At 41.0% G+C, this 18,663-nt stretch overlaps 1 protein-coding gene and 1 long non-coding RNA gene across 2 annotated transcripts in view; one reads left to right on the top strand and one right to left on the bottom strand.

Annotated features, from left to right (window-relative positions):
• cnksr1 (connector enhancer of kinase suppressor of Ras 1) overlaps positions 1-16,356 on the bottom strand; it is a 75,844-nt gene extending 59,488 nt beyond the window's left edge. The window contains exon 1 of the mRNA XM_048557679.2: positions 16,131-16,356. Coding sequence (XP_048413636.1) covers positions 16,131-16,182 — 52 coding nt within the window. The 5' untranslated portion in view covers positions 16,183-16,356. The remainder of the gene's footprint in view (positions 1-16,130) is intronic.
• LOC132210931 (uncharacterized) lies at positions 15,718-18,660 on the top strand. Its single transcript, XR_009447183.1, has 3 exons — positions 15,718-15,837; positions 16,006-16,082; positions 18,619-18,660. It is a non-coding gene; the product is annotated as an uncharacterized LOC132210931 (long non-coding RNA).
• The last annotated feature ends 3 nt before the right edge of the window (positions 18,661-18,663 follow it).

The raw sequence follows: 18,663 nt of genomic DNA, 5'->3' as shown, positions 1-18,663 counted from the left end.
TTGATGAAGTGAAATAAGACATTAATAAAGCTGGCAAGAAACAGGCAGCACTTATATCTAGGGTAACAAAGTGTGAAGCTGGATGAACACAGCAGGCCAAGCAGCATCTCAGGGGCACAAAAGCTGACGTTTCAGGCCTAGGCACTTATATCTCGTCTGTATTATCAATTCACTTACTTTTTGGGTTTACCAACATATTGTAACCCACTCTGAAGGTCCTCCCATCACACTGATTCCACATTATCATTACTGCTGATTAAAAAAACTCAGATCTCATAAGACAGCTGCTGGAGTACCAGCTTAGAGCCTGGTTACCAAAATACAACAAAAAAAAGCACAAATAAAATGTCAGAGATAATGGGAACTGCAGATGCTGGAGAATCAAGGGTCTAGACCCGAAACATCAGCTTTTGTGCTCCTGAGATGTTGCTTGACCTGCTGTGTTCATTCAGCTTCACACTTTATTATCATAAATAAAATGTGCCTATACTGTAACTATACAAGCTATTTTATTCATAAATGGCCTAATGCCTATCATAATTGTTCTTGTGTAAACCATTTGGGCACTTTTGAAGTTCCAATCCTCAACCAGTGAAACCACCTGGCTAGATCTGATATAGCAAGAACTACCAATGCTGGAGTCAGAGATAACACAGTGTGGAGCTGGAGGAACACAGCAGGCCAGGCAGCATCAGAGGAACAGGAAAGCTGATGTATTGGGTCAGGACCCTTCTTCAGGGGGGTGAGCTTTCATGTTCCTCTGATGCTGCCTGACCTCCTGTGTTCCTCCAGCTCCACACCTTGTTGATCACATCTGATGTTTGTTCAGTCTTTGTTAAGAACACAGTGGTAGGTGCACTCTCACATTTTGTGGTGTTTTGGATTGCTCTCCAATTCATTAATGATGACTTCCTGGTTCTTAGTATCCAAGTTTCAAACCCATGGATAATAGTTATCTATTGACTAACTAGGACCAATCAAATCATCACATAGGTGTTTAAATGATTCTATTTTGGAGAATCCCACATTGCAATTAAATTCAACAGCTATGAATTTGAGGAGAATAACCTCTTTGTGGCAGTGATATTCTAAGATAATACTCGCAATAGAAGTTCAGAAGTTCAAAGTACGGAGATAGACTTTATATTCCAACATCTGAAAAAGGCAGAGTTAGACATGTCAGGCTGATTCACCAGCAAGTGAAATGCTAGTTTTGCGCTTGGCATCTGGATACTTCCCAATTAGCTTGCGGTGGTTCTAGTTGGATGAGTAGTGAGATGCTAATCATGTTTCTCTGTTGGCTATCTACGTGATTTTGGTCAGTCAAAGTCCTATTATGTGGTTGAGGGAGGAATATTGGACATCTCTTCTGGTCTTTAACTCAAGCAAAGGTATTTTTTATCATGCATCTCATTAGATAAGGCTTCTGTTTAATGTCTCATCAAATGACTGGCATCTTTGAAAATGCAAATTTAAATAAACAAGAATGCTGTAATTACCATTACAGAGGCAAGGCTGCAGGATGACTTCAATCAGGACCTGAATATTGGAGGGCGGGTGACATTTAGGAAGGACAGGAAGCCAGATAAAGGTGAAGGGATGCTTCTGTTCGTTAAAGATGTTATTAGCACAACAGTGAGAGAAGACACAAGTTCAGGAAACTAGGATATAGGAATGGTTTGTGTAGAGATTAGGAATGAGCTGAAGTCATTAATAGGAGTGGTGTACAGGCTATCCAAGAGTACCACACAGGATGGAGCGATCAAAAAGTGAATATTTGGGGTTTGCAGAATGGCACAGCATATATCAGGAGTCATTTTAATCTAAACTTAAAAAAAGACATTGGGAAGAACTACCAAGATGATAAATTCTCAGAATGTTAGAATGGCATGTTCTGGCACCAAGCAGAGAAGGTCAAACTAGACCTGATATTAAATGATGAAATAGGATTAATGACCACAGTGAAGGCTCTTCTAGGTAACAGTGATCTTAAGTGATTTTAGATTCCATTTGTAGGAGTATGCCTAAAAATTATGGTTTAAACTTCACTAAGGGCAGTTATGATTTATGAAAGCAGAGCTAGCTAAAGTGGACTGCCAATTTAGGCAAAGACATAGTGGCAGATATTTAAGGGTATATTTCAGAATAAAGAGAATAGATAACATTCAACCAAGAGACGAAAATTCCAAGGGGTGAACCCACTACCAATGATTGGTTAAAACTGTTAAAGATAGTATTACTCTTAAAGTAAAAGGACATTGTCCAAAGATGAATGGCAGGTCAGAAAATTGAATGGAATGAAAAAAATATACAAAAAATAGCAGAGAAAGCCTAAAAGATTAATAAGGAGACAAAAATGATAGCATAAAAGGAAAAACTAGTTTAAAAATGTAAGGACAAAGAATAAGAATTAACAGAGCATCATGTCATACAGAAAATTAATCCAGGGAATTCATAATGGAAAAATAAATGGCAGACGAGTTGAATCATTTCTTATTTGCATTGGTCTTCACTATAGATGATATAAATAATATCCCAAAAACAGGAGCTGGAAGGAATGGAAGAACTCTAGAAAATTATAATCACAGAAAAGTAGTGCTTTGCAAATTGTTGGAACTGTGAACTAACAAGCCCTTGGTCCTGATGGCTTTAAAAGAAGTGGCTAGTGAGATAGTTAATGCATTGGTTTTAATATTTCAAAATTTACTAGATTTGGGGAAGGCTCCATTAGAGTGGAAATTTGCTAATGGTAACTCCTTTATTTGAAAAAAAAAGCAGAGGGAGACAGAATGTGCGAAATGAAAGGCCAGTTGGCTTGACATCAGTCAGAAGGAAAATTTTAGAAGCTATTATTAATAGCATCATAACAGGGCAATTAGGTGATAAATCAGGCAGAGTCAATATGGTTTTGTGAAAGGGAAATCACAATTATTGGAGTTCTATGAAGGAGTAACGTGTTTATAGATGTATTGTACTTGAATAATCATAAGGCATTTCATAAGTTGCTACAAAGGTTATTACAGGAAGTAAAGCTCACGGTATAGGGATTAACATACTGGCATGGTTAGCAGAATGCCGAGTTAGCAAGAAGCAACAGGCATAAATGGGTCAATTTTTGGTTGGTGAGATGTTACGAGTTCTGTGTTACAGGATAGCAAATTCTGGGGCCTCAACTGTTTAAAATTTGTATAATTTGTACAAATGATTAGGTTAAAGGGACCAAAATTATGGTTGCCAAATTTACTAATCCACCTAGATAGATAAAATAAATGAATGAAGAGAACATAGAACATAGAACACAAGGATATAACAAAAGAATATTGAAGATGATTTCCTAAGGACAGGATTTACTCACATTTGGAAAAGAATGCATTTATTATGGAGAGTGAGCATGTCTCTATGCAGAGAAGTTCTTGTCTCACAAACCTGACTGAGTTTATTGAGGAAGTGATTAAGATGTGAGTACGGCAGTGGATGTTGTCTACTTGGACTTTACAGAAGCATTTGACAAGGTCCCTCATTTTAGGCTGGTTCAGAAGATTAAATTGCATGGGATCCATGGTGAGCTGGCAAATTGAATACAAAACTGGCTTGGTTATGGAAGACAGAGGGGTAGTTGTGGAGGGTGTTTTTCTGATTGGAGGTCTGTGACTACTGGTGTCACACAATGATCAGTGCTGGAACCACTGTTGTTTATAATGATTAGGATGAAAATGTAGGTTGTTTGACAGTACAAAAATTGGCGGAGGAAGGTCATCAGAGGATTTAGCAGGATACGGACAATTAGAAAGTTGAACAGAGAAATTGCAAATGTCGATTAATCGACAAAAGTGAGAGGTGATGCATTTTGGGAGGTCAAATGCGAGAAAAATGTATGCAGTAAATGGCATGACCCTTGGGAGCATTGATATGCAGAGGGATCTTGACGCGTGTCCAATGCTCTCTGAAAGTGGCAACACAAGTGGATAAGGTGCTAAAGAACACACACTGCATGTTTGCTTCCATCGGTCAGGGCAGTGAGTCTAAAATTTGGCAAGTCATGTTGTAAATGTATACAACTTTAATTAGGGCATATTTGAAGTATTGTGTGCAGTTCTAGTCACCACGCTACAGGAAGGATATAGAGACTTTGGAGAGGGTGCAAAAGAGGTTGACCAGGATGTTATCTGGTATGGAGTGCAATGGCTGTAATACACATTGGCCAAACATGGATTGTTTTCGCTAGAGTGTCAGAGGCTGAGGGGCAATCTAAGAGATGTATGTAAATTTATGAGGGGGATGGATAGTGGGAGTCTCTTTCCCAGAGTGGAAATGTCAAATACTGGGAACATAGATTTATGATAAGAGTGGGGATGTGCAAGCGAAGTGTTTTTCTACATAGAGGGTGATACGTGCCTGAATGCACTGCCAGGGGAGGTGGCAGAAGCATTTATGTTAGCAATGTTTAAGAAGCATTTAGACAGACACATGAACAGGCAGGGAACAAAGGTCTCATGCAGGCAGATGACATTAGTTTAGAATGGTATTATGTTTGACAGAGACGGTTTTCTGAAGGGCCTGTTCCTGAGCTGTACAGTTTTATGTTCTTTAAATAGATTGGTTGTGTGAGCAGGCAGAGATCAGGCAAATGGCTAATGTGGAAAAATTTAAATTGTCCGTTTTGGCCTATCGAGTCTGCTCCACCATTCAATTGTGGCTAATATGTTTCTCAACCCCAGTTGTCCACCTTCCCCCCATAACTAATCAAGAACCCATTACTGTCTTGAATATGCTCAAAAACATGGCATTTACAGCCGTCTATGGCAGTTTCACAGATTCACCACCTACTGGCCAAAAAAATTCCTCATCTCAGTTAAAAGGGTCATCCCTTCACTCTGATTGTATGCTATTGAGTCCTGATCTTTCCTATTAGAGGAAACTTCACTACATCTGTTCTATCCAGATGTCTCAGTACTCTGTACATTTCAATGAGATTCCAACACACTACCACGCCCCCTTCCTTCTAAACTCCACTGACTACAGATGCAGAGTTTTCAACTGCTCCTCATAAGATAAGTCCTTCATCCCCAGGATCATTCTCGTAAACCTCCTCTGGACACCCTCCAATGCCAACACATCCTTCCTTAGATATGGAAGCCAAAACTGCACACCATACTCCAAATGCAGTCTGACCAGAGCTGATTTCTATTCTCAGGTTTGTAAAAGCCATCATCAAAGGAGGTAGAAAGAATTTAATTTTGAAAATGGAGTTTACTTTAACTGCTCAAATGCACACAAACTTCAATTAGCAGAGCAACCTGTAGTTAAAATGACAGCACTGACATCAGTACTAAGCCTACCTCTGGAAGCTTAAAATTATTAGATATCATGAAAAATATTGTGAACACCACACACAGTCTCATTAAAGCTACAATCCAAGTCGTAAACTAGGGTACAGTGGTTAATGTCAGAAACCTGAAGCATGCCAATTCCATTAGAGCAAGTGCAAAAATTGATTCTTTGCTCTGCAACTGAAATATTCTTTAAGACATGATAACAGCATGGCACCATTCTTTTAACTTGAAATAGTTTGTGTACCACTGAAAAGGAGCAGAACTGACATGAAACATTTTACTTCTTAATAAAATGTGAAAAGCACAAGGGGAAAATAGCAAAAAAAAACCCTCCTTCGTCCAGCTGGGAGAAAATAAATATACAGTATTTTTTTCATTTTGTAGTTCAAAATTGTCCACGGGATAGAAATGACAAAATACTAGAATTTCAAATACAGTTTCAGGGAAAGCAGCTAAGGTCACAATCCCGTGTCCTCAACTTGAATAAATGTAATTACGGAGGTATGAAAAGAGAATTGTCTAAAGCCAGTTGGAGAAATGAACCAAGGGGAAAGTCAGTTGATCAACAGTAGCAAAGGTTTATTCCACCAAGTCAGTGAGCCAACCACAATTTAAAAAATGTATCAAGAAGAATGTTCAATCAAATTCTAAGGCATACGAAGTGGAAAAATCTAGACGGATGTCGGAGGATTGGGAACCTTTCTTTTTAAGAAATGAATAATGGTTGACTTAAAACTAAATATTCAGGGAGAAATAAAACCAAAAGAACTATAGATGCTGGAAATCTGAAATGAAAACAGAAATTGCTGGAGAATCGTAGGTCTGGCAGTATCTGAGGAGAGAACCAGATTTAACACTTTGGGTCCATCTTCAGAACTGGGGAGAATACTGTTTTATATCTTTTGCCAACTTAATTTCATAATCAAACAGCTGGAGCTTTTGTAGGTATATTAAAGAGAGAGAGTGAGTGTCATGAAGATGAATGTGGGAGCCTTGGAAGATGCAACTGGGAAATTAATAAATGGGGAGCAGAGAAAATACTGATAATTTAAATCAGTATTTTGCATGAATCTTCACTATAAACATCCAAAGATAACAGACAAGCAAGGTGCTAATAAGAGAGAAGTTCTTTTTTAAAACAGTGTCTACCATGGACAAACTAATAGGATTAGAAGCAGACACATCACCAGCATCTGAGGGCCTGCATCCAAGGATTTTAAAGGAAGTGGCTGCAAAGATAATAAAGGCATTATGCCAAATATTTCAGAACTCATTGAATTCCAAGAGGGTTCTGGCTGACTGGAGGACTTCTAATGCAATGATCCTGTTCAAAAAGGAAGGGAGACTGAAAGCAGGAATCTTCAGGTCAATTAGTCAAAATCTGTCATTGGGAAAATGCTACAGCCCATTAGGAAAAATCAGCAAAACTTCTACAAAATCTTAACGCAATGAAACAGAGTCAGAGTCAGAGTCAATGTGAATATGTTATACTCAAGCAGCAGACTTTCAAGCCAACCAAATTGCCTACTGTTGATAAAGTCAGAGACTTGTGGCAGAAATGGGATGGTGGTTAACTTATTTATGGGAGACAATTGTCTAAATAATAAGCAGGAAAAGCTTCCAAGGAGATATTGCATAAATACCTAAAAGGGTTAATTGACATCATGAGGTAAGCTCTGCCTACCAAAGGTATAAAAGGACTGTGCCAATTCTACGGAATTCCAAGACTAGATTCCAATGTTGCAATATCAGTTGTTCTAATGTTTAGTTCATTTGGATAACAGTAAAGTGTACTCAGTCTCCAATGCCTCACAAAATATCATGTTTTTCAGACCTTAAAGCTGATTACATCATACATTTGTAATAAACTATGACTGTTTGTGAAGACTGAACATATCACCTGTCAAATACTTCTCATGGGTATCCTTCCCATATGTTATCAGCAACTAAGCCTAATTTCAACTAGGATTTGCGGCAGTGAATTCACTCATGAATCTCAAATGATTCTGGAGAAAATGACAACTTTATAACACAAATTGCCTCTTCCTCTGTGCCCAGTGATTTCACGGAATTGTCGCTATATTTTGTCATCTTCTCGTTCATTACTGACAAATTGATCTTTTTATCTTGTTCTCTCAGTCTATCTCCTAGGTTGCGCCTTTCGATAATGGCACTAACACAGCTCTAAGATGTGTTTAAAGTACTGTACTCTAAACTATAACAACTGCACAGAGATGTAGGACAGAATTTCCAAAAGACCACATAGTATAATCCTGGGTGTGTTCCAGAATATACTGCAGCATGTGGAAAACTGACCTTCCAATATCTGAATCATAGCTACCTAACATCTCAAGCATGTATAGAGAAGTTGAACCATATATTTTAATTATTGTGAACTAGGCTATGAATTGTTAGAGTGGTATCAGGAATGCAGAATATGTTTATCACATTAGCATTCTTTCATCTTCGTGTGATGCATCAAGGTACATTCATTTGACGATCGTGTACTTGAAAAGTAGAAAACATTAGCACAGTATAACATAACTGTCAACTAAGATATCCTGGTGTTAAGTGCTCACAATTTTCTTTACTACTGTGACAGAAATAAATATCTTTGCCTGGTATTGTCAGGATTATTTGGTTGCCCATTTAGTTATGGTCATCATTAAAAAGAACTGCAGTTTGAATTTTTATGTCAAGTTTATTTTAACACGATTCGCCATGTTATATAACCTACAGGCTTAAGAGATTGATTCAAACAAGCATTGGCTTATAATGACCTATTAGTCATTTTAAAATGTATTGGTTTAAAGAACAGTTCTGAAGAAGGGTCACCAGACCCGAAATGTTAACTGTGATTTTCTCTCCACTGATACTATCAGACCTGCTGAGCTATTCCAGCAACTCCTATTTTTGTTCCATTTGAAACATGGATTGAAATCTCAAAAGAACCAGTTGCAAATAGAATGGATGGAAGACAGCAAGAGGAACAGGAGAGAAAATAATGTATATCTAAACTGTGTAGTCGGCTGAGCCATACTGATGGCTAAGGAAGGAAAACCTCATGTATTATAAACTAAGGGGTTACATTAGAGCTTGCAATAATTATCCATTTGTTGTTTTTCCACTCAAAAAGGAGTCAGGATGAAAAGATTTCTATTGTAAATATTTGTGCTCTGTTTTCTTGACTGTTAAGTAACCAGCATTCCAGGGAAGGACAAAGAAAATGCTTCAGAAGACACCCTGAAATTCTCTGCAGAAACTGGCATCTTACTGTTGACTAAGCATTTGCCAGTTATTCAAAATGTACAACTTGTCTGTCAAGTTGTATAATGCTTTGAGTCCAATTGCCTTAATAATAAAGCAGAGAGGAGTCACAGGCATAGAAACAAATCCTGCTAATGGATCCTATTACTTTGTGGGGCATCTGTCTCCACGTGCCCAAAGAATTTGTAGGTGGAGAACCAGCCTGTTGAGTCACAGCAAGGTGCCTGGCAAAATATCACAAAGCTGAGTACACATCATCTTGAAATTGATGGACGAATAGCAACAAGAACTTACATCTTTTGTTAAATAAATTCAACTAATAACTTTAAAACTAAATCAGGATATCGATATGTGGTATATATGGAATATGATATATGAAAAATGCTTTGACGGCATAGAACAAGTCTAACAACTAAGTGTAAAGATTTCTGTTTCGCTGTCTTGGGCAAATTATTGAACGCTAAACCAAGGCTAGAATAGAAACTCTCGATAATGTAAGAATTTGGGGGCCCCCCCAGTTGAATGATCCAAAAGTCAAAGAGGTCATTAAGAATTTGTTTTAAAAGAAAAAGGTAATAAACTGCAAAATGTCAGCTTCTTCATCATGGAGTGCATTATGGAAATGTTAGCCTGATTCCCAACACTATTTGTTATGTTGTACAAGCTGCTCCATGTGTTTGAGGGGTCGGGTGGCCCCAGTTATACTGATCTGATTTCACCTTGGGATTTCTGAGAGCTAGGTATTCATAAATTAAATATTTTTCCTATTACCATGCAGGGGCTTCAGTTTAGGTGCTGATGCATAGATATGTACCTTATAAGTGGCCAGAAGACGGGTTTCTCCCGATTGCTATCTAGATCTTAGTCTGGAAGATTGCTGAAGTGCTTTTAATGATGGATGAGGAGCTAAAAATCAGTCACTAAAGCCATATCTGTGACTCTTTAAAACACCTATGATGGGATATCCAAGCAATGTCAGGCTCAGAGAATCTTTCCAAAAAGCACTGTAGAATACATCCTACTTTACTATAGTAACTTTACAGTTTGTTGGACATTATTTTGGTTTGTTATCTGCTTCAACAAAATATTTTAAATTGTAAATAAATCTGGTGTGCGGGGTCTGACTTGCATAAATCAATCCAGAGCAGTGAATATTTTCCACATTGTGCATGGCTTCCTTGTTTTCTTCAGCATGCTTACTGAATGGCCCAGTGTAGAAGGAAGTGAAAAAAACTGGTTTCAGTTGTTAAGGGATGCAGTCTATTTGTGGAAATATTTACAAGCTGTTTACATAAGAACTAAGTATTGGAAAAATCCCAAGTCATAACAAAAATTTAATTTGCATAGTTGAACCAAAATTATATCTTCAGCTGAGATAGGACTGTATTGTTTAATGTGCCGCTAGCAGAAACTTTCAGACATGATGGATGAGAAGGCAATAGGTACATTTCATACCAGAATGTTCACTAAGTGCCTTGCTGCACCCTCTCTCCCAATAACCTGAACATTTGCACAGTTACAATCTCACATGATCATTATCTTATAGAATCCTTGGAGGTGACATATTCCAGGACCCACAGGAGGATAAAGAACAGAAATATTTGCAGAAGGAAGAGACTATTTGGCCCAAAAAGCCTCTCTTTTGTGATGGATCTCTTCAATCTCCTCTCCAGGAACACACTGTTATCTGCTGAGCTCAGTTACACAGTCCCAGCAAAGTAATCACCCAATTCTAATAATCTTACATGAAAAGGTTTAACTAAACCTTCATCAGTGACTAATATGGCAGGATTAACTTTGTTCATTTATATTTTGATTTAATTTATTCAACAATGGCATACCAACATCACTGGCAATACCACCATTTATTGATTATAACTGCCTGCCTCAAAGAGTAGGTGTTGAACATCTTCTTGAAACTCTGTAGCAATTGTGATGAAATCTCTGTAGTGAAGGTACATCGACACTGCTGTTGGATAGTGAGTTCTAGGATATTCATACAACAGCGAAGGAAATGCTACATATAGTTCCAAATCAAAATGATGTGCAACCTGGAGGTGGTGCTCTTCTCAGGCATTTCCTATCCTTGTCCTTCAAAGCCATACTGTTAAAAGATGTGATAATGGGAACTGCAGATGCTGGAGAATCCAAGATAATGAAATGTGAGGCTGGTTGAACACAGCAGGCCCAGCAGCATCTCAGGAGCACAAAAGCTGACGTTTCGGGCCTAGACCCTCTCTGATGAAGGGTCTAGGCCCGAAACGTCAGCTTTTGTGCTCCTGAGATGCTGCTGGGCCTGCTGTGTTCAACCAGCCTCACATTTCATTATACTGTTAAAAGATGTCTGGATGAGTTGCTGTCGTGCATCTTTTAGGTGGTACGTATTGCTGTCACTGCGTATTGGTGGTGGTGAAGTATATGTTTTAAGGTGGTGATCAAACAGCCTGCATTGCCCTGGCCAGTGTAAAGTTTCTAAAGTGTTCTTGAACCAATGCTCATCCAGGTAAATGCAGGGTATTATGCATGCACCTGACTTGTACCATGCAAATAGCGACAGTCTTTGGGAATCTGGAGATCAGTTACTCACTGCAGAATTTCCAGCTTCTGACTTGTGGTGTGTAGTATTTAAATGGTTGGTCCATTTCAGTTTCTGGCTAATGATGAGCACCCCCATCCAGGGCATTGAAGATTAGAAACAATGCCACGAGGGGAAGTAGTTAGGTTCTGTCATGTTCGAGATAATCAACACATGGCATTTGTATGGTGCAAATGGTATCTGCTACATCAGTGCCCAAATCTAGACCTTGTTAAGATCTTGCCGTATTTAAGCATAGGTCGCTTCATTGTCAGAGGAGTTAATTAACAAACATTTCTATTTCTAACTATATAACAAAGGAAAGGCCATTAATAAAAAGGCAGCTAAAAATGATTATATAAAATCCACACAAAACATAATGGGCTTGAGCCTAGGGCACCAGTTTTCCTGGGGAATATCCTGGTGTTGAGGTGCTTGGTCTCATTAAAACTGCATCTTCCTTCATGCTGGATACAACTCCAGCCAATCAAGGTATTTCACCCAATGATTCACATGGACTTCAGTTTAGTTAGGGCTCCTTGTTGCAACACTTGATCAAATGCTACTTGTCATCAAGGGCAGTCATTCTGACCAGTCTCTGGAATTTACAACTCTTTAGTCCATGCTTGGACTAAGGGTTTAATGGAGTCTGGAAAAGAGTGGATATGGCAGAATCTAAACAGTGCTTCAATAGACAGGTTGTTGATATTATGTAATGGTACAATTGACAATACCTCGACCACCTTGCTGTTGATTCAGAATAAGCTGTTTAAGATTTGTCCTGTTTTTAGTGTATAGGACATACTGGGATCATTTTTCATATTGCTGAATAAATACTAGTGATAAACTGAGTCACTGAGGTTTAGTTCATTTGCAAGTTGCTCTGAAAGTTTTTGTTTGAACCATTTCAAAAGTCTTTCTTTCACATAATGTGCTCAGCTTTCATTCCTGACACCTGGACTTGTCTATGTTACGTCCTCTCAAGGTCACTCCCCACCACCACACCTTCCAAAGTCCATATTCTCCTATGATTTGGTGACTAAGAACCGACACAGTACTCCAAATGGGGCCTCATCAATGCTTGCATTGAAATCTAATTCACGTTAGTCTTGTGGTAATTCCAACTATAGGTGGAATGTCTATTCACAATTGATTTGACCACAGTAACATAGATCCTCAAGTACTGGCATAACATTCAGTGCACTGCACTGTCAGTAATGCAAAGGATAAACAAAGTGGCAGCACAAAATTGACGGAAGCACACTATTGCAAACTGTCCATTATTGCAGATTGTGCACAACAAAAGCTACCTATGCAAATCAAGCAATGAACTTATTTGACTGCCTTGGCTTAGTTCTGAAGAAGGGTCACTGCACAAAAACATTAACTCTGATTTCTCTTCATAAATTCTGCCAGACCTTCTGAGTTTTTCCAGTAATTTCTGTTTTTTTTTGTTTCTGATTTCCAGCATCACAATTCTTTCAGTTTTTTTTAATTAAGAATTTGAAACTGTTTGGATCTTCAGGAAATAACCAATCATACACACAGATTAGTCCCTGATGATTGTCATTTTATAGTGCAAGAGTTTGAAATAATGCAGTTATAATTTTAATCAACTGCAGTGAATAGGGAATATCCAGTTGGAATAAAAATAAAATTGCTTTTGGCCCTCATCATTTGACAATCAAAGTGGCTGTTGCTGAGATAACTCAACACTCCAGACAAAGAAAAAAAAATCCTTATCTCAAAAGTATCTTCCGGTTTTAGGCTTCACATTAATAAAACCTTAACATAAAAATATAAAGTTTTCTTTTGGCTTCTGTGGAGAGGCATTCGCCTAATGGTGTTATCATTAGACTATTAATCCAGAGGCCCAGGTAATCCTCTGGGGATCTACATTTCAATCCTGCTGTGGGGGATGGTGGAATTTGAATTGAATAATGTGGAATTAGGGTCTATTGGTGACCATGAAACCACTCTCAGTTCACTAGTGTCTTTTAGGGAAAGAAACCAGTCACCCTCCCCTGGTCCGGCCTGTGACTCCAAATCCACACCAATGAACATGACTTAACTGTCCACTGGGCAATTAAAATGTGCAATACATGTTGGGGAGGGAAGGTGATAGCCTAGTGGTATTATCATCGGACTGTTATTCCATCGACCCAGATAACGTTCACAGAACCCAGGTTCAAATCCCACCACACAGATGGTGGAATTTGAATTGAATAAATATTTGGAATTAGGAATCTACCCGTTATCATGAATCCATTATCAATTGTTGGGGAAAAACCCATCTGGTTCACTAATGTCCCTTAGGGAAGGAAACTGCCATCCTCACCTGGTCTGGACTACATGTGACTCCAAATCCACAGCAACGTGGTTGATTCTTAACAGCCTCTGGGCAATTAGGGATGGATTATAAAAGGTGCGTAGCCCGTAACACCCTCATCTCACAAATGAATAAAAGAAAAAAAACAATGCTCACATCCCACGAGTGAAGAAAAAATTGCAATTAATGCAAGTGATTAATTTATCATTACCATCCACTTTTTATCTGGAGAACATGACGTCGTAAATTCCACGCCAGACGCTAATCTCTGAATAACCATGGACTGAATCCCTTCTCAACAGTAAAGTAACATCATTCCAACTCCAGCATTTGATTGGATGGATGTACCTGGGTTTCTCGAGTGTACTCCAATTTCAAAACTAACATTATACAAAAGCCATTGAAGGCATAATACTGCCAACAAACCAACAAAGTAGCCTTTTCCTACATAGGATAATAAAGTGTGAAGCTGGATGAACACAGCAGGCCAAGCAGCATCTCAGGAGCACAAAAGCTGACGTTTTGGGCCTAGACCCTTCATCAGAGAGGGGGATGGGGTGAGGGTTCTGGAATAAATAGGGAGAGAGGGGGAGGCAGACCGAAGATGGAGAGAAAAGAAGATAGGTGGAGAGGAGAGTATAGGTGGGGAGGTAGGGAGGGGATAGGTCAGTCCAGGGAAGACGGACAGGTCAAGGAGGTGGGATGAGGTTAGTAGGTAGGAAATGGAGGTGCGGCTTAGGGTGGGAGGAAGGGATGGGTGAGCGGAAGAACAGGTTAGGGAGGCTGAGACAGGCTGGGCTGGTTTTGGGATGCAGTGGGGGGAGGGGAAGAGCTGGGCTGGTTGTGTGATGCAGTGGGGGGAGGGGATGAACTGGGCTGGTTTTGGGATGCAGTGGGGGAAGGGGAGATTTTGAAGCTGAAGTCCACATTGATACCATTGGGCTGCAGGGTTCCCAAGCGGAATATGAGTTGCTGTTCTTGCAACCTTCGGGAGGCATCACTGTGGCACTGCAGGAGGCCCATGATGGACATGTCATCTAAAGAATGGGAGGGGGAGTTGAAATGGTTCGCGACTGGGAGGTGCAGTTGTTTATTGTGAACCGAGCGGAGGTGTTCTGCAAAGCGGTCCCCAAGCCTCTGCTTGGATTCCCCAATGTAGAGGAAACCACACCGGATACAATGGATACAGTATACCACATTGGCAGATGTGCAGGTGAACCTCTGCTTAATATGGAAAGTCATCTTGGGGGGCCTGGGATGGGGTGAAGGAGGAGGTGTGGGGGCAAGTGTAGCACTTCCTGTGGTTGCAGGGGAAGGTGGCGGGTGTGGTGGGGTTGGAGGGCAGTGTGGAGCGAACAAGGGAGTCACGGAGAGTGGTCTCTCCGGAAAGCAGACAAGGGTGGGGATGGAAAAATGTCTTGGGTGGTGGGGTCGAATTGTAGATGGCGGAAGTGTCGGAGGATGACGCATTGTATCCAGAGGTTGGTGGGGTGGTATGTGAGAACAAGGGGGATCCTCTTTGGGCGGTTGTGGCGGGGACGGGGTGTGAGGGATGTGTTGCGGGAAATGCGGGAGATGTGGTCAAGGGCGTTCTCGACCACTGTGGGGGGGAAGTTGCGGTCCTTCTTCCATCCTAGCCACGCCATTGGTGAACCAGGTCCCAGTACCAGTTCGCCTTTCCTCCAATCCATGCATTAGCTTGGAATTCACATCACCTTCTGACATTGACACGTTCTGACACATAACCAGACACATCAATCATTGCCTCTACGTTGATGCTCCTGTAAAATACCTCGGGATAGTTCGCAATGTAAAATGCAATAAATAAACAGAAACACTGTTATTCGAATGTCCATGGGTGTTGAATCGTGTGTTACTGACAGTGCTGTGACGGAGGGCCCAGGGTCTGGTTAAACTGACCCTTTGATTCATTATTCAAACCTCGGGGCAATTGTAAAACTAAAAAACCTGGGCTGGGACGGGAACCCAGTATCATAGGTTTGAAGACGAGCAAAATGAATTGTCCTTTCAGTTGTACAATATGGGTGCCTTTTTTACCCAATTAAGCCCAAAATTGAGTGAGGAGAAACATAGAGAAGTCAGTAACGAAAACAGAAATTAATGGGGGTGGGGAGCTCAGGTCTGGCAGAGTTCAGGTTTCAGGTTCAGTAACCCTTCCTCAGAACAAGAAGTCAGTCAGTTAGAGAAGACAAGGTAACAAAGTGCGGAGCTGGATGAACACAGCAGGCCAAGCAGCATCTCAGGACCACAAAAGCTGACATTTCGGGCCTAGACCCTTCATCAAAGAGTGAGAGAAGACAGTCCTGTTCAAGGTGAACAAGTGATTAAGGCGAGAATGGGCCGCTTCTTACTGTGTTGGTATAAACAAGTGCAATTTTTGACTATAAACAATAGGCAGATTACAGACTGCATGGGGGGCGGGGAGCGGTAGATTGCACAATCTCTCGATGGTAAACTGATCTTTTTCAATTTTTCTGCAGGAATGTCGACCCAGATGCAAATCACAAAGCTCAAGACAAGCCGCAACTTGTTGAGTTCACCGAAAAAGGAGCACCTGGTAAGGCTGCCTTTGCGAATTTCCATTTCCCCTTCCGAGATCTCTCACCTTGTAACCACAGCGAGACCTTCCGGGGGCTCCAGGTGTTGATCGGTTCCATTCCCACCTCAGTCCCGACCAAAACACACGTTCAGTCGGCGATTCCAGTTTCTCCCAAAAACTCTCTGAGATTTTCACAAAAAGTTCAACCGCTTCCGCCCAGCTCCGTCACACGCAGGTAGGCGGCGGCGGCGGCGAGCCCTCATTGGTCGCTGCACCTGTCATTGACCAAACAAGGTGCGACCTGAAGAGAGCAGACAGCCCGCTGTGTTCATCAAGATCCACACCTTGTTACAGCGACAGGGAGATACGGGCGGCCAGGGAGGGACCGGGGGATATGGTGGCGCTCGGTTAGGCTCCCCATCTACTGTCACCATTAATCAAAGGATGATTGTCATTATTCCTCATGAGAAAATTAAAATACATGAACGTGAAGCCAACTCCAAAAAAGTGAAAATTGTGCCACGACCACACCAGCAATGATGAAAACAAGCGACTTGCTTCATTTGCCAGCGTTATGGAAATTTAGTTGTATCCACGTTCAGGGAAAAGTACTGTGCATTCAATGGGGGAGGGAAAAGAGAAAAGGTGGGATGAAGGGGTGGGGGGGAGAAAAGTGGAGAGGGGGGAATGGGGTAGGAGACACATGGGGAGGGGAATTCTGGGGAAAAAGGGGTTGGAGAAGGGGAATGGGGAGACAGAAAAGTAGATAGGGAGAGGGTGAAATGGGTGGGTATAGGGAGAAAGGGCTGGGGGAAAGGGAGAAGGGATGCAGGGAGAAAGGGGTGGATGGAGTTAAGGTGAGGGGAAGAGGGAAGAAAGTGGGCGGAATGGCAGAGGCGGGAAGAAATAGGAGGGGAGGAAAGGGGTGGAGAAATAGAGGGTGGAAATGGTGGGGAAAACGAGAAAGGGGAAGACAAAAGGAGGCAGAGAAAGGGGGGGGGGGCGCTTTTCCCGGATGTAAAGATGACGAAATGTTTGACTACTATTTTTCAATTGTCGGTAAAAGTGGCGGGATTTGTATCTGTCTAACCTAGTTGCTAGGTGTCTGCGAAATGCTGCTGAGTTCATTGACGTGGCCAAGTGTGAAATATTCATTAATAATTTAGAAGAAGCAATTGCGTCCACAAATGACCGAATTAGGGATGGGCAATGAATGCTGATGTCGCCAGACGTTCACATCTCGAAAGTACATTTTAAGGAAACTGAAGACGATACTGAATTAGTAACATGAGTTACGAAAAACATCGTATGCAAATTCGAAGAAAGATCTAGGCAAATACGATTCGTGATGGAGATTCAGCGGATCGATCATGATACGGGAGAAAGGGTCGCTGGACCCGAAATGTTCATTCTGACTTCTCTCCACAAATGCTGCCAGACTTGCTGAGCTTTTCTAGCAATTTCTGATCTTGTTTCTGATTTACGACATTCGCAGTTCTTTCGGTTTTTGTGATACAGGAAAGGTTTGTTTATGAGATTTGTTAGAGAGAAGTATTATCTGCCAAATAGGAATGTGCTGGAAGTACCAGGAGAGATTTTTAACTGGCTAAATCAAAACCAGTATGTTTCCAGGCTGTGCTGTCAAACTGGTTGGCGAAGCGAATGGCAAGGGATCTAAGTTAGAAACTTATACAATTTATTGTAGAACTGACAGAAAACATTAAGAACAGAAGCAGGAAAAGCTTAACAGATCTGGCAGCACTTGTGGAGAGAAAGCAGAGCTAACGTTTCGGGTCCAGTGACCCTTCCTCGGAAGCTCAAACCCTGCCTGAGTTGAACAAAACCCAATATTGACTGCCCCATTGTTCACGAGTCCCGCGACACGCACAGTGACTAGCTCACCCCAGTAACTTTTAATTGACATCCGAGGTATTTAAAGAGGGTTCAAGGAGGTCACATTTTTAACCATTGCTCAATCAAAATCATCCCAGGCGCTTTGGGGCCTCATATAACCGGCAGGGATGTCAGCAGGGTGCAGTTTTCAGGGAGGATCGGAATCAGACAGTGATCCTGATATTAATAAAGTAGTGACACTGGAAAATGCTGCTGGAAATAGATTTTCATTGCTCGCTGCAGAGACTCCCAAACACAACTTTTGCTCAACTTTAAGTAGGTGCGCCCTGACCTCTCCTGTACCAGTGGGAAGCTGTCACGGCGAGGAGGCGAGAATACAAGAGATAGGAGCAGAGGGGGGAGCAAAGAAATACAATAAGGAAAAAAAAATCAAAGTACAGAAACCTGGGGAAAATACAGTAAAGCAGAGAGATTAAGTGGTTGACTGCTGATCGCTTCCCATGTCCTGCTTTAATTAGGTACCAATACTTTCTTCAGATCGATTATCAATATTTGGTTTTGACTGGACATGGATTCCCTGCTCCTACAAGTTACTGACCCTCTTCCCTCGTTCTCTGTGTGAAGCTGTCACTGGTAAACACTGGTTGTATTTGGTTATCTCCAGTCATGCCTCTCTGTTGACAAATCGCTCTATTTCTAGCAACCTCATCACGGCCAAATGCTAAGCTCTTGGATCAATCCCAAT

This window comes from Stegostoma tigrinum, chromosome 24 (genome assembly GCF_030684315.1).
Source record: "Stegostoma tigrinum isolate sSteTig4 chromosome 24, sSteTig4.hap1, whole genome shotgun sequence".
Taxonomy (NCBI): Eukaryota; Metazoa; Chordata; class Chondrichthyes; order Orectolobiformes; family Stegostomatidae; genus Stegostoma; species Stegostoma tigrinum.
Note: the sequence above shows the minus strand (reverse complement) of the source record. Positions and strands in the feature narration are given on the sequence as shown.